Here is a 20268-nt window from a genome sequence, read left to right as displayed (position 1 = left end):
CTGTTAGGATTACAACATATAATGCACTCAGACAGTTATTCTATATTGGCTGTAATAATATATTATTAATTATAAAAAAATATATTGGCTACAATTTTATAGTCATTCATATAGTAATTTCATGCAGCCTCAGAAAAAATAAAAGAACACTCCAAAAATTATTTTAAGTTTTATTTATCAGTTGTTTAATTCACCATTTATTTTATATACATAATTATATCATATTATATTCATTTTTAGGTAAAATTGTTTTTATTTTATTCTGGTAACTACCAACAACATTTCACCCAAATTCCAACTTAAAATGTTATTTATTAGCAGAACATTAGTCAGAACACACTAAATAACTAAAAAGCAATACTTCAAAGTATTGCAAAGAAAACAATATCATATTTGTTGCATTCTCCCAGTCTTTCACATTGCTTATGGGTGACTATGTCATTTCTGAGGTTTGTTTCTGTTGAAATTCAACAGACAATGGACTGGATTTGCCATAATACATGTATAAATGCTGATTAAAGGCAAAACTGGGGCAGTCTCCTATTATAGTATGCTTACATACAAACATTTAAGCAACAGGATGGATATTTGGAAGATTTGTATATGGGGGCGGCAGATTACGGGGTAGAATTGCATACTGCAGCCATTATCAAACTGCAGCTCCGGAGATTTACATAACTAACCTCTTTTGCTAACACAGAGAAGAGAGCAGGAAAAACAGTAGATGAATGAAAAAGAAGATGAAATGCAGCTGCAATCCACCTACAGTCCATATCTGTTCTCTAGATAACATTTTGCAGAGGTTGCAAATCTAATATTCACTTCAAAACAAAGGTTATACAACATGTAGTTTTAAGTATTAATGGCTTTGTAATCACCATGTACATTTTGACTATAAAAAACACATCTTTACTAAATATAATGTATAGAAAAACATAATTTATTCTGTACCACACTGACTAAAACTGTTTGCAATATCACATTATTGACGCAAGGAGGAGCTAAAGCACCGAGTAGAATAGGCCTACATCGATGGCCTCAAGGTTTCACATTGTCTTTCAAAGGTTAAGGTTGCGACATTTAATTGAAAGAACTAGGCCTATATCAACACCAAAGGCCACCTTTTACGAAAAGCAGTGTATAAAGAAAATATTTACAATGGCTGTTACAGGCTGCAACATATAGTGAATGGACATCCAGCAGATCTGAAAACTGCAGGACACATACTTGTGCTACAGCTGACAGGTATTCAGTCTCGCAATATACAATTGATACAAAAAACACAATATATTTGATTATAATATGCATAACTATATGCTATTATATTTAAAATAGGGTTACATAGAAAAACAGGCTTTTCTTTCACTGTCCCGCGCTTATAGCGGTCTTTAGACATGGGGGGGTTTCAAATTTAAGGAGACATGACAACTAGCCCATAAACAACTTAATATAAATTATTGTAAATAATGAATTCACAAAATTTACCACATCCATTGCATGAATTTAATCACATTTGTCATTATAATTTTTACTCGAATACAAATATCTGAAGGACCCCCCAAAGTCCATTTTTTACTTCATAAGGGCGGTCCCTAATGCCTTATGGGGGGTCCCGGATCCCCCCAACTCCCCTTCAATTCGAGCACTGGTATTGTAAGCATTTATTAAACTTTGGTTATGTTATTAGGCTAATGCTAACAAAATTGTTTATGTTCAGTGTGCTGTTCATTAACTAATGATAAGAGATACAACTTTTAATTTTAAAATGTATTAGTTAATGCGAAAATGTACATGCACCAAGATTAATGTTAAGTACTGTTCCTTGTTTTGTTCATGTCATGTATATTAACTATTTCCCAGACATTGACGAGTTATCTCGTCATTTAAAAATCATCCGTTCCCAAATCGATGTTTGTACTGTTGTACAGCAGGTGGCGCTGTTACACACCTTTGGGAAAAGTACAGAATCTCTGAACCTAGAACATAAATATTTGATCTGTATTTAGTGATTGTTTTGAGTCTAATCTTGGTGGAGTGTTTGACCAAAATGTTTGAATTATCTCACCTGTTTAATCAAAGTGATGCATTTTTGAAGAAACCTACCCACATCTTAGGGGTGATAAAAAATAACAAATGAAGACATAAGAATAGTTTATTTTGTTTGATAGTAGAGACTCTGTTCTTTCATTTGATATATTGTTTGTCCATAAATTAGTTACAGAAAATGTACTGAGAGCCATCAAAATTGAGTGAAAATGTTAAAAACCTTGGCACTGGCTGGTATATATCTCAACAATTACAACCTTATTGTAAAGTGTTACCAATTCTTTAGATGTTGACGAATTCAAAGAATTGAATGATTTTAAGAATGTTTGCATTGAAATGAATCATCTGATTTATTAAGCTCAGATTTGATTGGAATATGTTATATCTGTCAACCAAAAATGAAAATGAAAATTGTAATTTACCAACATGATGTACCAAATGCATCCACATATTTAGAGTAAACTGCTTTGTGTTCAAATGTTGTGTGTCAGGATGAGGGGGCTTAAGGGAACATCCACATGGCAGAGGTCTGAGTCTAAATGTCATGTATTATGCAAGTTAACTCAAATGTGCATCATAGGGGATAAATGGGCCATAAAGTGACCTGAGGCTGGGATGTCCTGCAAAGGAAGTGCAGAGGGATGCAGTGTTTAATCAAGTGAAGATCTGTGGGCGAGAGAGGAGAACTTTTCAAAATAATGTGTTCTGAACGCTTTCTCACCCCAGGGAGCAACACCACATTCATGATGGTGAAATTAAGGTTATATCAACAGAGAGATAAAAGATTTTAACCTTTATGGTGGTTTTAACCCTGGGTGATGTTTTTTAGGTTGTATATTTCACAAATGTAAATAAATTATACAAAAGTTCTTAAATAGCTTCATTGCATGCAATGCCGCTAAAGAAGCATATTGGTTCCACAAAGAACCTTCTGGTCAAATCGTCTTAAAACAAACAGATCTTCATAATCCGCAGAATGTATTTTCACAACAGCAAACCTTTCTGCAAAACAGTAGTCCTTTGGATGTTAAGGGTTGTTCATTGAGCCAAACAGCCCGACAAAGCCTTTAGGGAGACTACACTAACCAGAAACAATAATACAACCAATGCTGTGATTATTTTGTAGAAATGCATAGGTGTTAAAACAGTAAACATTATGTTGTTGAACTTGAGCTTTTTAACTTGAACCTTTGAGCAAATGTGTCAAAGAAGCATGGAGAAAGAGAGATCTTTGGCAATATTATCTGGGTTTAATACTTTGAGGTGTCGGTTGATTTTGCATATTGATATATTGTGTCTCACAAAACATCATGCCTGGAGGTCACACACACACACGGGCATCTGATGATGCACACATACGTTGCACGTGCCCTCTCCCTCTTGCAATCTTTTTTGGTTTATATCCCATCTTCCCTTACCTTCGCGTCCAACCAGAATCGCGCCACACCGTTTTAGAGAGCAATCAGGTGGCACCAACTTCAAGACGAGCTCTCTACAGCATCATTTTCACAACCCCATCGAGGATGTTCCGATGTACTCTCCAAATCCTACCCTGTGCACGAACGTTAAAAATGTGACAACACAGAGGTCAACCTTTACCTGCAAGGGCATTTTACGAGGCTGAGAGATGAGTTTCACGCTCCCCAAAAGCGAATCGACGACCTCTTTGCTGCGATCCTCCGCACCGACCAGGAGAGCTGCTCAGCATCCAGAGCATCCCGGAGCCCGTCGGATACAGCATCCGCGTTCAGCGGCAGCGTCCGCAGCATCCGGAGCCGAGACCGTACTAGAGGAGTCGTTTTGGACGGCGGATTGCGATGCGAGCTCTCGGAGACCCCTGTGTCATCCCTCTCTGGTCGGCAAACGGAATAGCGCAGAGAAGAGCCACCCACAGCACTCCCACTCGCACGGACGCGCTCTTCCCACGGCGCGCAGCCAGGAGGACCTGTCGGAGCTCCCAGGTGGAAGAGAGCGCAAGACATCCAAACGACACCATCATCACCACCACCACCATCATCACCATCATCATCACCGAAACCGGTCCACCCGGGACGACATGCCCCAAGAGCCCCTACCCAAACACTCTCACGCCGCTCGCACGCCGAACAGGACTCAGTCTTTCTCCGAATGCAGGGACGAAACGGCACTGTTTTTTGAGTCTCCCCGGCTAGACCGTGCTCGACCGGTGTCGACAACGAGCAGAGAGGCGCGTCCACCCTCCACTGCCTCATCCTCACCGGTACCGGCGTCCTCCAGCCGCTCATCCCGGAGGTCGGAGAGGTCCAGCGCAGCATCTTCTGAGGCGGACTTAAATCTGCGCCCCTTCCTCAACTCTGTGTTCGGACAGGTAAGGCCATAACATACGCTTTTAATGCAACTTTTCCAACGGGTTTGATTAAAATAAACGTATACATTTACACAAGACTGCGTTTTTGGGGGGTCCTTTCAGACGCCACAGGTGGGCAGGGCCTTTAGAGACAATTAAGTCTGGGTAAAATAAAGATTTTTAGTTTGGTGTAGTATGATGTGATATTAGGTGTCTAAAACGTTGCTGTAGTTTTGCAGCAGGTTTCCCAGTAACTTATTGTACATTGAATTACTAGCGTACCTCCTACTTTCCTATTGGTACTGTTTTCTATTTGAGTTAAACTTTACATTAATCTAAATTAAAACACTTTAAAATGAGGAACCTTTTTGTCTTGTTTTGAAGTAAAACTATTTAAAACTTCTTAAATTACGATACATAACAAGAAAATATTTTTAGTCTTGTTTTATGAAAGTAAATATAAGAACTAGTAAGTTTATGTTTATCACAAAATTATAAATTAAATCTGGCCTAAAGTGAATTACTGGCAAATCTGCTGAACAATTTCAGCAAAGTTTTACATCACTGTAAAAACGGTAATGGCCTTCAAAATATTTTTATTTTGTAAAGTAAAATAATATGTTTTTCATGTTATTTAAAAATCCAGCTTGTAAATTTGCAGTCTATTTCGTTTCATATTCATTTGTTTTCGTAAAATTTGCATTTTTACAATGTAAGAAGATTTATTTTATTTATACCATCACAGAAAGGTTGGATTCAATAGATTTGATGGTTATAATGGTCATTGTTTTGGGTTTTAATGGAAACAGGAAGGGTCTCTGTGGGCTTTTTATTGGTAATGTGTTATATTCAGGCGTGTGATTTCCATTTTGGGGCCCCTAAGCAGAGTCAAGACTTGTGGCCCCCCAAACATGCATACTAACATTGTTTCTTTGATTTGCACAACAGTTATATTGAGTATATTAAAATAAGTGAGACATATACTGTTACCTGAATTTATTTAACTTTGAACCGCATAACAGCACACAAAATTGTTTACAGTTTAGCATAAGAATAAACAGTCTTTGTTTTGGAATCAAATATTTGATATGTGCACTTCATGACTGTGTATACCCAAAAAATGTGGGGGAAATTTTGATAATTTAAAACGTAATATAATACATATCAAGTAAATACTATAGAAATTAATTTTATTAAAGAACCCTCATGGTTTTAGTGCATGCTTTCTAGACTATGGTGAACTCACATTCCACTTATAAAAATGCAACATTTTTTAACGCATATTTGAGTGAATCAAATGTATTTTCTTTTTTCCGCAAAATCATAAGATAGATGCTGTGATCTATCTAACTAAAGACTGACTTCAATAGGCAATTACAACAATTTCATTAGTCCTATTAATGTAATTTCAAGCAAAACACAAGTAATTGATGTTCTTTAGAAACAGGCAAATGTAAACATATTGACATTCATTGCTAGATGGTATCCTAGATGTAGGATGGATCCTACAAGCAACCTGTCTGTTTCCAGGGAAATCAGAGTTCAAGGCATTGGTCTCAAATCCTTTTTTTGTCTATCATGACTCATTTGTCTATGAAACCTTGCAGTTTGCATGTAACGCTATAAGGATGGAGCATCTCATTATCATTTAATTTCCACAGATGCATCTAACAACAGCAAAATATAGTTCACAGTATCAGACATTAACTGTAAAACGTTTAAAAATCATATGTTGACATTCTGATGTGTCACTTTACTGCATTACAGCCTAAACTTTTCTCCAGCAGACAAACTTTATTTGAAGGACTCCACATAAACAATTTGGTTCCTGTAAATGTTAGCAATATGTAATAAAAATAACCCACCCCCTATCGCTGATTTGATTGGTTTATCAACCGAGACAGATCTGTCTGTTATTAGGTGTGTCCGCTGCAGCGTGCATTCAGGGCGATCGGAGTCAAAAACAATAATCAAATGATTTAACCACTTATGGCCACTTGGGCCCCCCCAAGCTTGCCGGGCCCTACGCATTTGCATGGTTTGCGCTGTGGTTAACACTACTACTGATTATATTCTGGGATGTTACCAGGTGGATAAGGTCCAAAACACACTACATTAAGGAATTCAATGGTAAACAGCTATACATTTGTAATCTAAACAGTTAAAATTTGTATTTGTTTTGCTTCCAGGTTATCTAAATGAATGTTAATTCATTTATATTGTGTCTTTAATTCTTTTTAATTTGAATCCTTTAATAATAAACACATTGCTGTGATTGGTTGATTGTGTTCCTCTGAGGGTTGGATGTCTGATGCTTCCCTTCAGTACAAATATGAGAAGTATGAAAATCCATTGAATTAATAATGAAGTAGATTTCTCCAGAAGCACGAGTGTGGACAGGCAGATGTACCTTTGTTAGTTAAGCTTTACACCCAAGAAGAAGGGATCCTTTATTGAAATGTATTTGTAATATGCAGATTAGGTTTATCTGCCAAGATAAAAAGCAGTTGTGTGTACTAGGAATTAAAAGGTGTTGTGATGTCTAATGGCACTACAATAATGGCTTTGATGCTTTACTGTGGTTATAAAACCGCACATGTCTATTTTCAGCAACACTACTGTGGATCTTGCTATTATGGGGTTTCCAGGAAGGATTTTTAAGTGACCTATTACAATGAGTCATAATTTATGTTTTGAAAAATCTCCTGTTGAGATAAAGGGTAGAAATGAAATGGAGGGTTTGTAGGGAAACACAAACCAGATCAGACCCCTTCATTTAAAACAGCCTCAAGGTTAGATGACTTGTGAGAGTAATACACATTGTAAAATAGTTAAAGGGATAGTTCACTCAAAAATGAAAATTCTGTCATGAACTATACACTCTCTAGTTGGTCCAAACATAAATTTCTTTGTTTGGTTGAATACTAGGGATGTAACGGTTCTCGAAAAAAAAAATGTAACCGCACGGTTCTCCACCAATGGTCGGCGTGTTGGACCGCGTCTCATCTTAAATCTGACGACGCATTTATGATATGGCCCGATAGAAATTATAATGCATAAAACAGACTGACCCAGTTCAGCTAATGTTTATCGATGGCTACACATTTAATAGGCCTACATACAACAAATCAAATAACCTAGACACATTTCAATAGAATTGACGTATGCTGTATATATGACATACATTTATGCTTTCATCACCCGGGTGTGAGTGGACGAGTGCAGGTGAGACCTGAACACCACAAACCTATTCAAGCCTTGCCAATTGAAACATTTAAGTGCAAGATGATGCACAAGAAAACTCGCTTTGCGTACTGCGAGAAGATCCAAAACACGCTTAAGGAAAGTCTCAGACATGGTGCAAATATTGAGTTGTATTTGAAGCGCTTGAATGGACAAATTCACACATGAAGTAGGTCAACATGCCCTTTGTCGAGTATCTTAACAAACATTGTAGGTTATGTCTTAACTTAGTGAACAGACGAAACAAAACTTTGCATCGCGCATGTGTACAATATCAGTGTATTGGATCTGTTTCATTCCTCTTAAAGTGACCGCAGCGTATTACTGCTGTCTGTTAAAAGTCAAGGAAATCACTCACTACTGACTCAATGGCTTCTGTATCTTCAATTATGATTCATCTTTATTAAATTTGTACATATTCAATGTTTTGTTTTATTAGATTTCTTAAATGCATTTCTACCTTAAAGGGTACAGTATCTTTTTTTACTTTCTGCTTTGCTCTGTTGTTTTATTGATGCTGTTACTTGTAGCTTGATTATTTGTTCTTATTTTAATTTGTCAGTCTTTTTCCTGAACATAGCACAAACCGAACCAAGTCGAAACCATGACCCTAACTTGAATCGTCACACCCTATTGAACACAGAGAAAGATGTTTGGATGAATGCTTTTAACCAAACAGTTCTTGGATCCCATTGACTACCATAGTATAAAATCACAATGGTAGTCAAAAGTGCCCCAGAACTGTACGCTGATCTACATTCTTCAAAATATCTTCTTCTGTGTTCATCAGAACAAGAAAATTACGTCATGTTTACTACTAAAAGATATGTCTTCAACATCCTTTTAGAAGTTTTAATAGCAAGCCGGATGTCCAATGGCAGGTGATTCCTAAGACAGGGGGTAGCAACTGAATAGGCCCTATCTACTTTTGTGTTTAGACGTGAATGAGGGACAGATAAAAGAGCCCCATGTCAGACGATCTTAAAGACCTGGAGGATGAAAGAGAAGTAGGAAGATCTGCGAGATAAAATGGGGCTTGATCCAGGGATGGACTTTGAAACAAATTCTGCCATGGATATTTCGGTGCATATTTGCACTCCACCAATTCTGTCGAGGGGGGTGTTTGCTTGGTCTGGCGATCTTCTGTTTGTTGGGATCAACCCTCCACCAATTCTGTCAGGGGGGGAATTTTGTGGCTATCGTGTGTTTGATGGGATTGGCCCTAAAATTGGTGTAATATGATAATTTTCATTTACCCTGCGTTTTGTACCATCTGAAGGTGTGCAATCGAAGACTGTGGAAGACCCAAATATGATGAGTTGAAGTAATATAATAAGGCATTAATGACCTTCTTCAGATTTTCAAGTCAAAGTCTGCTTTAATGCCAAATCTGCCACATGTACAGTACATACAGGTTTGAAATTCAGTTACTCTCAGACCCATGGTGCAAACAAATAACACTACACAGAATAAAAATATTTATTACACGGCTCAGTTGAATGCTTTATTCTGATTAGCCAGTCGCGGCATTCCAAGGGACGTTATTTTCAAATAACAACCGATCAAAAACACCCTGTTACCCGGACGCTGCAAATCATTTTTAGAGGAGCATTTTAATATTACACAAAAATGTATTATAAATATGTCTTTTGATAACATATATGACAATATAGTTACAAATGATTAAACCAATTTGCCTGTTCGTGACTTTTGAACGTTGTGTCTTACTTTAAAACCTAAACTAAATGTCTTTTCCTCACGGAAGGTCTGCATTCGGTAAATATTCAAATTCACATGTTATGTCCATTTTTTCTCATGTGGCAAATAACCGTGTAATAAGCGGGAAATGTACAAGCAGCTGGCTGTTTTCTTGAAATAAGTCCCAACAGTGTTCAAGACCCGATGCGAAGTGGACCGGCTGCCTGTACCCTTATATGTAAAAAATACAGATAAATGCAGAATATTATATATATTTAAATAAAAAATTGAACAAGCAGAGATATTTTCAAAAAGAAAAAGAAGATAAGTAATGGCAGATAGAGAGAAACCAGTGAAATATACAACAGTGCAGATGTGAGGTAGAACTTATTAGTCTGTTTAAAAATGACAAATTGATTTCAGTCTCGAAACAGTATGTAATTGATAAAAACTGTTCTTGACAACTAGATTGCAAATTTGCTTAGAATGGATCCCTGAGGTACTGATTCTGCCTCATTATGTCATGTCTTACTTGGTCTTGTGGCAGAATCATGACAGGATCCCTTGTTTTATGTGGAGAGAGGCATATTTGTCCCAAATGGCGATCCATACGTTATCTCCGGTCTCGTCTCTGTTCCCACCCTCTTGTCTCTTCATTATTGATTGTTAATTAGTTCCTGCCCCGCACCTGTCCCCTCTAGATTTGCTCCCCTTTAAAAAACTCTTGTGTCTTTTGTCCTGTGCTTGTTCATTGTACTCATCTGCTTAACTGTGTTTAGCTCCATGTCTTTGAAGACACCACGTTTTGTTCCTTCCTGTGAGTAAAGTTTAGTGGAAGTTTTTGTAAAGTGTTGTTTTAGCCCAGTGTTAGTTAGCTCATGTTCCTGTTACCCTGTCATTATTGTTTTACCCCCTTATGGGTTCTAGTTTTGTGTTTTGTACAAAGAAATCGTTTGCTGCCCTTCACCGCAGCTGCCTGCAGTTGGGTTCTTCCCCTGCGATTCATGACAGAAATGACTTAACTCAGTAGAGAAAGAACTGTCGCGAAGATATGAGCTGAACCATTTTAAAACTGTACTTCTAAAACCAGTCAAATGCTTTAATCGCCAAAGAAGAAGATTGTGATAACATTACATTACAGTTAGTCATTTTATCCAAATCGAATTACAGATAAGGGAAACATTGGAAGAAATTGGAACAATATGAGGACAACAAAAAGCATAAGTGCAATAAAAAAAATATAGATATATAGAGCTGTAGAGAGATTCAAAGTAGGGAAGGAAGGAGACAGGAACCGGAAGACATTTAAACATTTAATAAAGTAATATCAGCCGGCGAACAAAACATGAATACAAATACAAACATGTTCGGGCCCGGTCCTCTCTCTTCGAAGGTCCGGTCGCTCGTTCTCTTATATGCTCTTATATACTGTATGCTTATATCTCCTACGTGATACGAGACCGGTGCGTGCACAGCTGGCGCTCTTTAACAATTACTCACCGGTCTCGAACCACGGTCTCGCCCCGCCTACTCCACTACAATAGCCTAACACAGTATACAGAGCTATTTTTAAAGTTATTTTTTTTGAAAGAGTAGAAAAGAGATAGAAGTCAGAACTGATCCGTCAGGTGTTGATGGAAGAGATGATTTTTCAGATTGTGATCAACTGTATCGAAGGCAGCTGTAAGATCAAGAAGCAACAGAACAGTATTTTTACCACATTCAACAACAAGTAAAATATCATTGAACACTTTGAACAAAGCAGACTCGGTACAATGATGGGTAGAGAAACCACATTCCATAGGTTCTGTCAACTTGGGGCATTCAAAAATGAGATCAATTGTGAGTATTTAACTTTTTCTAAAGGTTTTGATGAAAATGAAAGCTTAGAGACAGGGGGAGAATTATTAAGGCAACCTTCATCCAAACCCTGTTTCTTGAAAAATGGTTGAACTTGAAACATTTAGGGAATACCCCGGCAACTAGAGATGAATTAATAATTGCCTGAATGGCAGTACCAATTTAAGAAAAAGAAGCCTTAATAATCTCTGAGGAAATGACATCAAGGGCAGTCATTTGACATCAAGGAGGCAGTTGTCTTCATCTTTTTGACCAAATCACAGACCTACTTTAAGGAAACATTTTGAAAACAAGAAAAGGAACCTGGGCTAGCCAGCGAGAACTGTGACAGATCTGATAACTGTGAGGTAAAAGAGGTGTGAATACTTCATCTGTGGTCAGAACAAAGAAATTGATAGATTATTAAGAACAACTCGAAGGTGAGTAAATGATGACAGAATTTTTTTGGGGGTAAACAATCCCTTTAAATGAACATGCAGCAAGTAAGAAAAACTGGGAAAAACAGACCAATAATGAGGATCAGCTTCAAGGTCAGAGCTGTTCTCCATCTGTTCGTGTTTATACACTATCAAAAATGCTGGGTTATTTTCAACCTAGCGTTGTGTCAAAAAGGCATGAACCCAACCGTTGGGTAACGGTGTTCATTTAACTTAACAGTTGGGTTTGTCCCTTTTGAGCCAACGCTGGGTTGAAAATAAACCAGCATTTTTTAAGAATGTGTATATGTATATATATACAGTATATGTAGTCATCCTTGAAGAATTTTCCAGGTTAAAAAAATAAATAAGAAGAGCCTGATCACAGTTCTTATGGATAGTAGCCTATGTCTTAGTTTTTTACAGCTAGTCAATCAAACATCATTATTATCACCTAAACTGTGTCATGCATTTAAAAAAATGAGCTTTTACTGAAAAACCTTCTGTTTGCAAGTATGTTGTTTGGGTTGACAGTGTCAGACACTGTATGAATCAGTGATGCTGGCCTAGACTCCCGAGGAGAGAGAGTGTGTGTGCGTATGTGTCTGTAAACACACAATTTACCAGAAACGCAGTGTTATAGGCTTGAGATCACACATTCTCAGTCCCTGTGTTTGAATTCCTAACCCATGCCTTGCTGGAGAATACAAAACAAGAATGAAAAAAATGTCCTTAAATGACAGTTCAGTTATTTTCCACCATAAATCTATTTAATGGCGAGCCAGAAATGGTCTCCCCTTCTCTTTTGTGCTATTCTCAGCATCATCCACTTTTGTTTCTGTATATGTAAAAATCTGCGTGAGTCATTCTTACGGTTTCTGTGTCTTTTGTTGCCGCTCCTCGTTTTCCTTTCACTGGTGTGTTTTCCTGGGTCACCGTGACCTTGCAATGGTCTTCTGGGAGATCAATTACCTGATATAAGTGTGAGGGTATAATGGAAAGAGAGGGAGAGAAAGGGATTTTTTTATATTATTATTTATTTTATAAAATGGCAATATTGAGGTCGGTATGAATGCTAGTAAGTGTACTATAATAAATAACAATTTATCAAGGTTACAGGGCTAAAGGAGTCACATATTCTGAAGATGAATAATACATAAAAATCACATGTTAGACCAAACAATATCCCCCCCGAGTGTCTAAACAAATAATGGCATATTTGAAAACATTTCCGATTTTTAAAGCAATATAAATAAATTATGCAGTTAATAAATAGCATTATGCTGTATAGTTTTTAGGGTTCCTGTTTTGTTGTTTGGTGACATGCGGTAAGTAAAACTGATGCTATGTCTTAAACCACTCACTTCTTCCTGCGCCGCGTCCAGTGTAGACACGGTGTAAGGGTACAGTAACAGGATTGTGTATGATCAAGGATCGCGAAAGAAACTGTGTGATGAGTAAATCTATTGTGTGTGACTGTATCTGCTGACAGGATGAGAGCTGACACAGAAGTAAAGTAGGTTGAGCTCTGAAGTTCACAAAGAGCTTGAGAAAGGGATGGATATAAGAGAGAAGAGGAGGGAAGGGCGTCTTGCGCCTCATTCTTATTCTCAAGATGAATCATCTTATCAGGAAAAGGCGAGAGGGGAGATGGATGTAGTGTGACAGATAAACAGATTTTTATCTGCATTGCTATCTTCTTAAAGGGATAGTTCACCTAAAAATAAAAATTCAGTCATCATTTACTCACCATCTTGTTATTTCAAACCTGTATGACTTACTTTCTTCTGCAGAACACAAAAGAAGATATTTTTAATAATTTTGGTAACCAAAGTTTTGTGTTTATACAATAGAAGTTAATTGGTATTGCCATTGTTCAGCATCCTTTAAAATGTCTTCTTTTGTGTTCTGCAGAATAAAGAAAGTTATAAAGGTTTGAAATTATAAGATGGTGAGTAAATGATGACTACATTTTCATTTTGGGTGAACTATCCCTTTATACCATATGAGATGGACAGACGTCATAGTAATACAGTAGTGCTTTTATTAGCGTCCTGGTTATTTTAGTAAGGATAAAACAGATGCCCATGGTATTGGCAGACTGAGGTTAGGTTTGTGTGGTATTTTTAGCTGTCCGAATAAATTATTGTTTGGATTAGAAAACAGGCCTCTAACTGTGACAGTGGTAATGTGCACGTCCGAATGAGACACACTCTCCACCCATATTCTTAGACACACACACAGACAGAAAGAAAGATTATTTCTTCTTTCTTGTTTCTGATTAATACCCTCCGTTCTCTTTGCAAAGCGTTGGCAATTATTCTGTTATATTACAATCCCATTTATCTTGAACTACTTCCGCGCTTCCCTCTCGATGAAGTCAGGAGAAGAGCTCTGAAACATTTCATACTGTCCAAATTTCCATTAACTTGTCAGAATGTTTTACAGAAACAACATTAAATAAAAATACATTACCCTGTGAGGTTCTATATATGTTTATGCTATTTTGTTCGTAACTTTTTGAAGATTCAAGCTCATCCTGTGGCCCATTTTTCCCAGTTGTATTTCATAGTGTGACCTAGATTTAGCTGTAATTCTCACTGAATTTCAGCTACATTTATGGCACTGTCTGGGCATACGGTCTGCATGAATTCCACCTTTCAAGGCATTTCTTTGAACACTTCGAAAGCCAAATTTTGAATAATGCACCACAATCACTGAAAGCCTGGAAACCTCATTCTGCACTAACAACAAAAGGCATCCCAGTTATAGTCATATACATTCTGGATCGCCTAGATTTTCTGAAAAGCAGATGTCAGGCGGACTGGTTATTAGTGGACAATATTTATTTAAACAATTTATTTTTTAAACAAATAGTTAAATCCAGTGAGAACAAAAGAGGTCAAATATATCCCATACACAATAAAGAACACATAGTAGCCATACACTAGTCATACACAAGTAACCCTTTGCATTATTTTGCAATGTAACATCTATAATGCAGTCGCTGTACCGGTCTGTCGTGGTGAAGAAGGAGCTGAGCCGCAAAGCGAAGCTCTCGATTTACCGGTCAATCTACGTTCCTACTCTCACCTATGGTCATGAGCTGTGGGTCATGACCGAAAGAACAAGATCCCGGATACAGGCGGCCGAAATGAGCTTTCTCCGCAGGGTGGCTGGGCGATCCCTTAGAGATAGGGTGAGAAGCTCGGTCACTCGGGAGGAGCTCAGAGTAGATCCGCTACTCCTCCACATCGAGAGGGGCCAGCTGAGGTGGCTCGGGCATCTTTTCCGGATGCCCCCTGGACGCCTTCCCGGTAAGGTGTTCCGGGCATGTCCCACCGGGAGAAGACCCCGGGGAAGACCTAGGACACGCTGGAGGGACTATGTCTTCCGGCTGGCCTGGGAACGCCTCGGTGTCCCCCCGGAAGAGCTGGAGGAAGTGGCTAGGGAGAGGGAAGTCTGGGCATCCCTGCTTAGACTGCTGCCCCCGCGACCCGGCCCCGGATAAGCGGTAGAAAATGGATGGATGGATGGATGGATGGACATCTATAATACGAATATTAAAAAACATCTATGGACTGCAAGAATTTAGTGTACATTGTGGGTTACTTAGGGATGCAGAGCACATTAACTGCACAATAATTGTTTGCAGTGCTATTAGAACAGATTATATCCCAATTTTTCTCGGTGTTTTTTATTGTCTCTCTCTCTCTCTTTGTACCTATTTCACTCTCCCTTAACTTCTTGTCTGTTTATATTTGATGCTAGAGTGTATAGCTCTGAAGAGCCAGTCTACACAATGTGTTTAGTAAACTGTTATGATGAATGAATGGAAAATGTTGGCCGGGTTGCTTATTTTTATTAATGGGAATGCATTCTTTCTCAATCTGTCCCACACACGCATCCACACATACACCCCATTCTCTGTGATAACACAGATGGCTGGGTTAAAAGGCGTCAATAAAATAAGCCTTGTTTTGTGACTTCAGATGTTTGTATTATAATAGCGCTGTGAAAATTATATTTTGATGCATTTTTTAAGTTTTTAGTACATTTTCTTATTATAAATTATATTATCAGTATAACATTTAGAGTTAAGTATTGTTTAAGGATTTAATGTCTAAAAGGGTTAAAATTGGAATGTTGTAGTATTAATGTCTCTTTGATATGTTGCTTTTATGACATCATACGCTTACACTGGACTGCACATGTTTTCCATGCATGATTTGTATATGTATCAAAAAATATTTTTATGTCAATGAAAGGAAGAAATGCCTACTCTCATATGATCACCTTCAAAACATTGCCTAAAATAACTTCAACCTTTCGTGTAAATTATACATATATTGAAAAAAATTTTAGGCCTTATTTTAAACTTTCAACCTAAAAACACTCAATGTAACAGTCCAGAGAAATGAGGAAAAACCACTGCAATAAGAAGAAGATGTTGCAATTTAAGGGTTTATATAATTTTGTTTCTCCCACAGTTTTGTTAGGAACTTGCAGTGTGTCAGTGCTATTAGTGCTGCTGTTTCTTATCTCCTATAAAAATTGTAAGCATCCATTAAACTGCACAGCAGTAAAAGTTCTGTTGTAGAGATGATGTTAAAAGAAAAGGATATATTTGGATCGACAGCACTCTTTAATATATTTTCCAGTCATAGGAGATTCGGCTTTTAGGGATGTGGAATCAAAAGCAATAAAGCAAGCACTGTTATGGTATGCCCAAAACTTGCCCAAATATCAAAGTAAAGTATAGTTCCCCATTACAGACCCTCACACCCAGCTACATTTATGCCAAATGACGTGTTTCTGTAAGATGTCATGGGTTTAATTCTGAAAATCCATAAAATTATAAATGTGTGGGTTAATTGGACGTAGTTTGCTTTTTTAACTATCATCCAAATTAATATTTTTTGCAATTTAGGTAAATGCATATTTGATTAAAGGTAACCTTTTTATGTGTAGGTATTTACAATAATTTACAATTCAGGTTGCATGTTTTGCATGTGTGTGCGTGAACATTGTGGTCTTACGTCAATAAAGACGGCATGTTTACACTATTCCCTTACAATGGTTAAGGTTCCAGCTTCTGTTCTCTATCTTTCTTCCCCTCTGTCCTCTATCGCCTTTAAAGGTTGTCACTGTTAGGTGAGGAGGTTTTTTTCACCGTCTTAAACGTGTTGCCGGGATTTGTCCAGTTAGCTGTGACGCCATAGAAATGCCACACTCATTTGACCATGACCAGGACCACCTCAACTTTTCTTTACACTATAAAATGGTCTTTTGTAATGGTCTCTTCGTAAAACTCGTTTTTGAAGTATCCACAATAACAATGGATACTTTGACTGCTTTGGACGCACGGATTAAAGAAGGTTTTCTAGTAATGCAGTTAACGCCAGAACAGATAAATTGCCTGGATGACTGTTTTATTGTAAGGGTTTGAGTTTTTAATCATTTTTGGTGTTCTTGCAATTCGTCTTTGCTGACATTTCTCTTCTTTTTTGTGTTTTGCTGTGACAGAATCGAGAGTTGAGACCCGAGGAGATTGATGGTGAGTTTTTTCAGCTTTGTTGTATCTCACTTCCATCCATTATGATGAGATGATTCTGAATGCATAATCGCTACTACAAAGCTGCATAACCTGAATTACTATTAGATATTCATATTTGTAACATTATCTTCTCTTAAACTTTGGCCCTTCTGTTTTATTTAGTAGCCTACTGTAGTTCATCCGTGTCTCTTTTTGGCACTGTGTGTTACCATGCCCCTCATGTGTTTTTTGTTCATCTCGTCGAGCACAGAGTTGCGAGAAGCTTTTAAGGAGTTTGATAAAGATAAAGATGGTTTCATCAGCTGCAAGGATCTCGGAAACTGCATGAGAACTATGGGCTACATGCCCACCGAAATGGAACTAATCGAACTGAGCCAACAAATCAACATGAATCGTAAGCTTCCGTGCACGCACAATTGACTCCTCAGCTATAATTTGGCTTTTGTGAAATATTAAATTTGTTTTTTTTCTCAGTAGGGGGCCATGTGGATTTTGAGGACTTTGTTGGATTGATGGGACCCAAACTCCTTGCCGAAACTGCAGACATGATTGGCATTAAAGAGCTGAGAAATGCCTTCAAAGAGGTCAGTGGATAGGGATGAGGAACAGCCATTCACACAAACATATCCAGTATAAATAAATAAATACATTACTTTCCTTCGTTTGTGACTTACTGACAGTTTGACACAAATGGAGATGGAGAGATAAGCACAGGGGAGCTGAGAGAAGCTATGAGGAAACTGCTGGGACAACAGGTACGGGTTATTGAGGCATTTGTGTGGATACTCTTAAAGGGATAGATCACCCAAAAATTAAAATGATGTTATTATTAGTCACCCTTACATTCTAAAGTTCCTCTTAGTTGTCAATAGATTTTGTCAATTTGTCAAGCCTTTTAAAGAATCTCCATGCAGCTCTATCCTATACGAAAGTATTTTAGTGACCATATCTATACTATGTACCATCCATAAAGGTATTTTATTCTTCTCATGTCTTTTTTATTTAAGTCACCTATTTTGAAACACGTTAATGCATTTGTTAGGTTGGTCATCGTGACCTGGAGGACATACTGAAGGATATTGATTTGAATGGAGATGGCAGAGTAGACTTTGAAGGTAAGATTCCCAATATTATTGCTTTAATAATAAAAAAATCAAGAATAAAATGTTAAAATCCCTCTCCTCTTTTCTACTCTATGCTTTTCAGAATTTGTTCGCATGGTATCCCGCTGAAAGGGTTTTTATGGTGTCCGCAATACAAGAAAGTGAGATTCTGAGCTGCTTCCTGCTGGTCAAAGCAGACAGAGTATTAGACTATTGCAAGAAAAGCCTTGCTGAGCCTGTGTTTTAATATACAAAAACTGAAAACTGGACTTTGTGGGGGGAAAGCTTATAAACATTCATGCATGTACACACTCAAAGTTTACATAGTATACTGTAGCTAAGAGTCTCTGCACTTTCAACCATGCAAGACCAAACAATATGTTTTACTTGCACATTTAAAGGGTGGGGGTATCATTAATAACGGCAATATTAAATTATGTGTTGTCCCGTCACATATACTGTATGTGTCTTAAATAATCATTGTGTGTTTAAGGTCGCACTGTTGTTTCTTAACGTTTTCTTTTTTTATATCATTTAAAGGAATAAATGCATTAACTTGGCAATATGGTAAGTCAAGCAATGCCTAACACAACTGTGAGCCAAAATGACATTCATTACATAAATAGCATAACAAACAATTTGCCAGTTTTTTTCTTTGTGTGTGGCATTAAAATAACTACATACCACTGTGCGACTTAATTAACAAAAAAAATAAACCACATTTAAGAAATCATTTTATGTTCCTGGGTAGATGCTTGCCCTTAAAATGTTAACACATAACTGAGATATTTCTAAGTTTAGAATTGATTGACCAGATTTACTATTTTGAGTTGTCATGACATACTTGTTGAGGCAACTCATTTCTAGAGCAATCACAGTCTACATTGGTCTACTTGAAGTAATCAGAGTATACAGTCTCATCTGTCAGCATCTGATCGCCACATAGAGAAACAGACGGTGAAGATTTATTTATTTCATTCTCTTAGTGTCTGTTTGTGTGATGTGTGTCAGACATCAATAGTCTTAAACTGTATTCTGACTCATTGCATGCCAAAAAGACCTTCATATGGAATGTATTGGTTTTAATACCTTGTAACAAATGAGGCAAATAAAAAATATAGTGTCTATAACTACAGTAAATGTTTTCTTCACTGTGGTTCACTTTTATGAAAGTAAATTGTGGGTCTACTAAAACTGTAGAAAACATATTACCATTTATGAAAGTTTGATCGTTTTTCTAAAAATATCATGGTTGAAATATGTAACTGTTTATATCGAAAACTAAACCAAATATCATAATCTTTTTATTACCAACTTGACAAGAGATGACACCACATCTTAAACGAATGCTATTTATACATAAAAGGGGCAACAGTCTTGCTGGTGTCGGCTCAGCTGTTCGCAAAATCACACAGCAGCTAGCATCACTTTCCCATAAGCTGGAACAGACTGTTCGTGTTGGCATGGCAACGGGGTTTTTCCTCCGCACCCAAACGGGACCGAATTCTCTTATTATTTTGTAAATGCAGTAGACAGGTCTAAAGATAAGGCCACCGTGTGGTTAAAATAGGCAATTGGCCCAATTTATGGGGCAGTTTTGACAACATACGCCATGCGCATCATTTCTTTTACCTGTGCAGTCTGGGTCACTATTCCAAATGTAAGACGGTTCTAATCAAACTAGAAAAACAATAGTCTAAAAATGTCTGCATTACGGCTCTTTTCTATTGGCGATATGGCAATTTCATTAATTTAATCTACAAAACTGTGGACACTTATTTAAGTCAGAGCAGCTCAAACGGGGATAAAAGAGTGTCAAACCTTCTTCGCTTACCAACTGTATTATTTCTACATATCTACCAAATCCCACCCGCTATGTTTTGCATATGGGAACAAACAGCCAATGAACTGAAGACAGCTAATTTATATGAGGAAGTAAGTGAAAGTTGATACACTTGATTCGTTGTTTCTGGACTTTCCACCCATCGCGATTGGCCAAAGTCCACAGAACTCCACGAA

The 20268-nt window shown here is 37.5% G+C and overlaps 1 protein-coding gene across 1 annotated transcript; it reads left to right on the top strand.

The window, feature by feature from the left end:
• The first annotated feature begins 2610 nt into the window (after positions 1–2610).
• Positions 2611–19348, top strand: cabp1a (calcium binding protein 1a). The gene is made up of 7 exons (XM_056773144.1): positions 2611–4393; positions 17116–17146; positions 17397–17540; positions 17621–17730; positions 17827–17901; positions 18189–18261; positions 18353–19348. Exons 1-7 carry the CDS (start codon positions 3674–3676, stop codon positions 18376–18378), a joined length of 1179 nt encoding a protein of 392 aa, XP_056629122.1. The 5' UTR covers positions 2611–3673; the 3' UTR covers positions 18379–19348.
• Positions 19349–20268: the final 920 nt, after the last annotated feature.

Source organism: Triplophysa dalaica, chromosome 18 (genome assembly GCF_015846415.1).
Source record: "Triplophysa dalaica isolate WHDGS20190420 chromosome 18, ASM1584641v1, whole genome shotgun sequence".
Classification (NCBI taxonomy): Eukaryota; Metazoa; Chordata; class Actinopteri; order Cypriniformes; family Nemacheilidae; genus Triplophysa; species Triplophysa dalaica.
Note: the sequence above shows the minus strand (reverse complement) of the source record. Positions and strands in the feature narration are given on the sequence as shown.

Coding starts and splice junctions, on each gene's coding strand:
- cabp1a (XM_056773144.1), top strand. CDS start 3,674: ATGAGTTTCACGCTCCCCAAAAGCGAATCGACGACCTCTTTGCTGCGA. Junction 4,394..17,115: donor TCAACTCTGTGTTCGGACAG/GTAAGGCCATAA, acceptor TTGCTGTGACAG/AATCGAGAGTTGAGACCCGA. Junction 17,541..17,620: donor CCAACAAATCAACATGAATC/GTAAGCTTCCGT, acceptor TTTTTTTCTCAG/TAGGGGGCCATGTGGATTTT.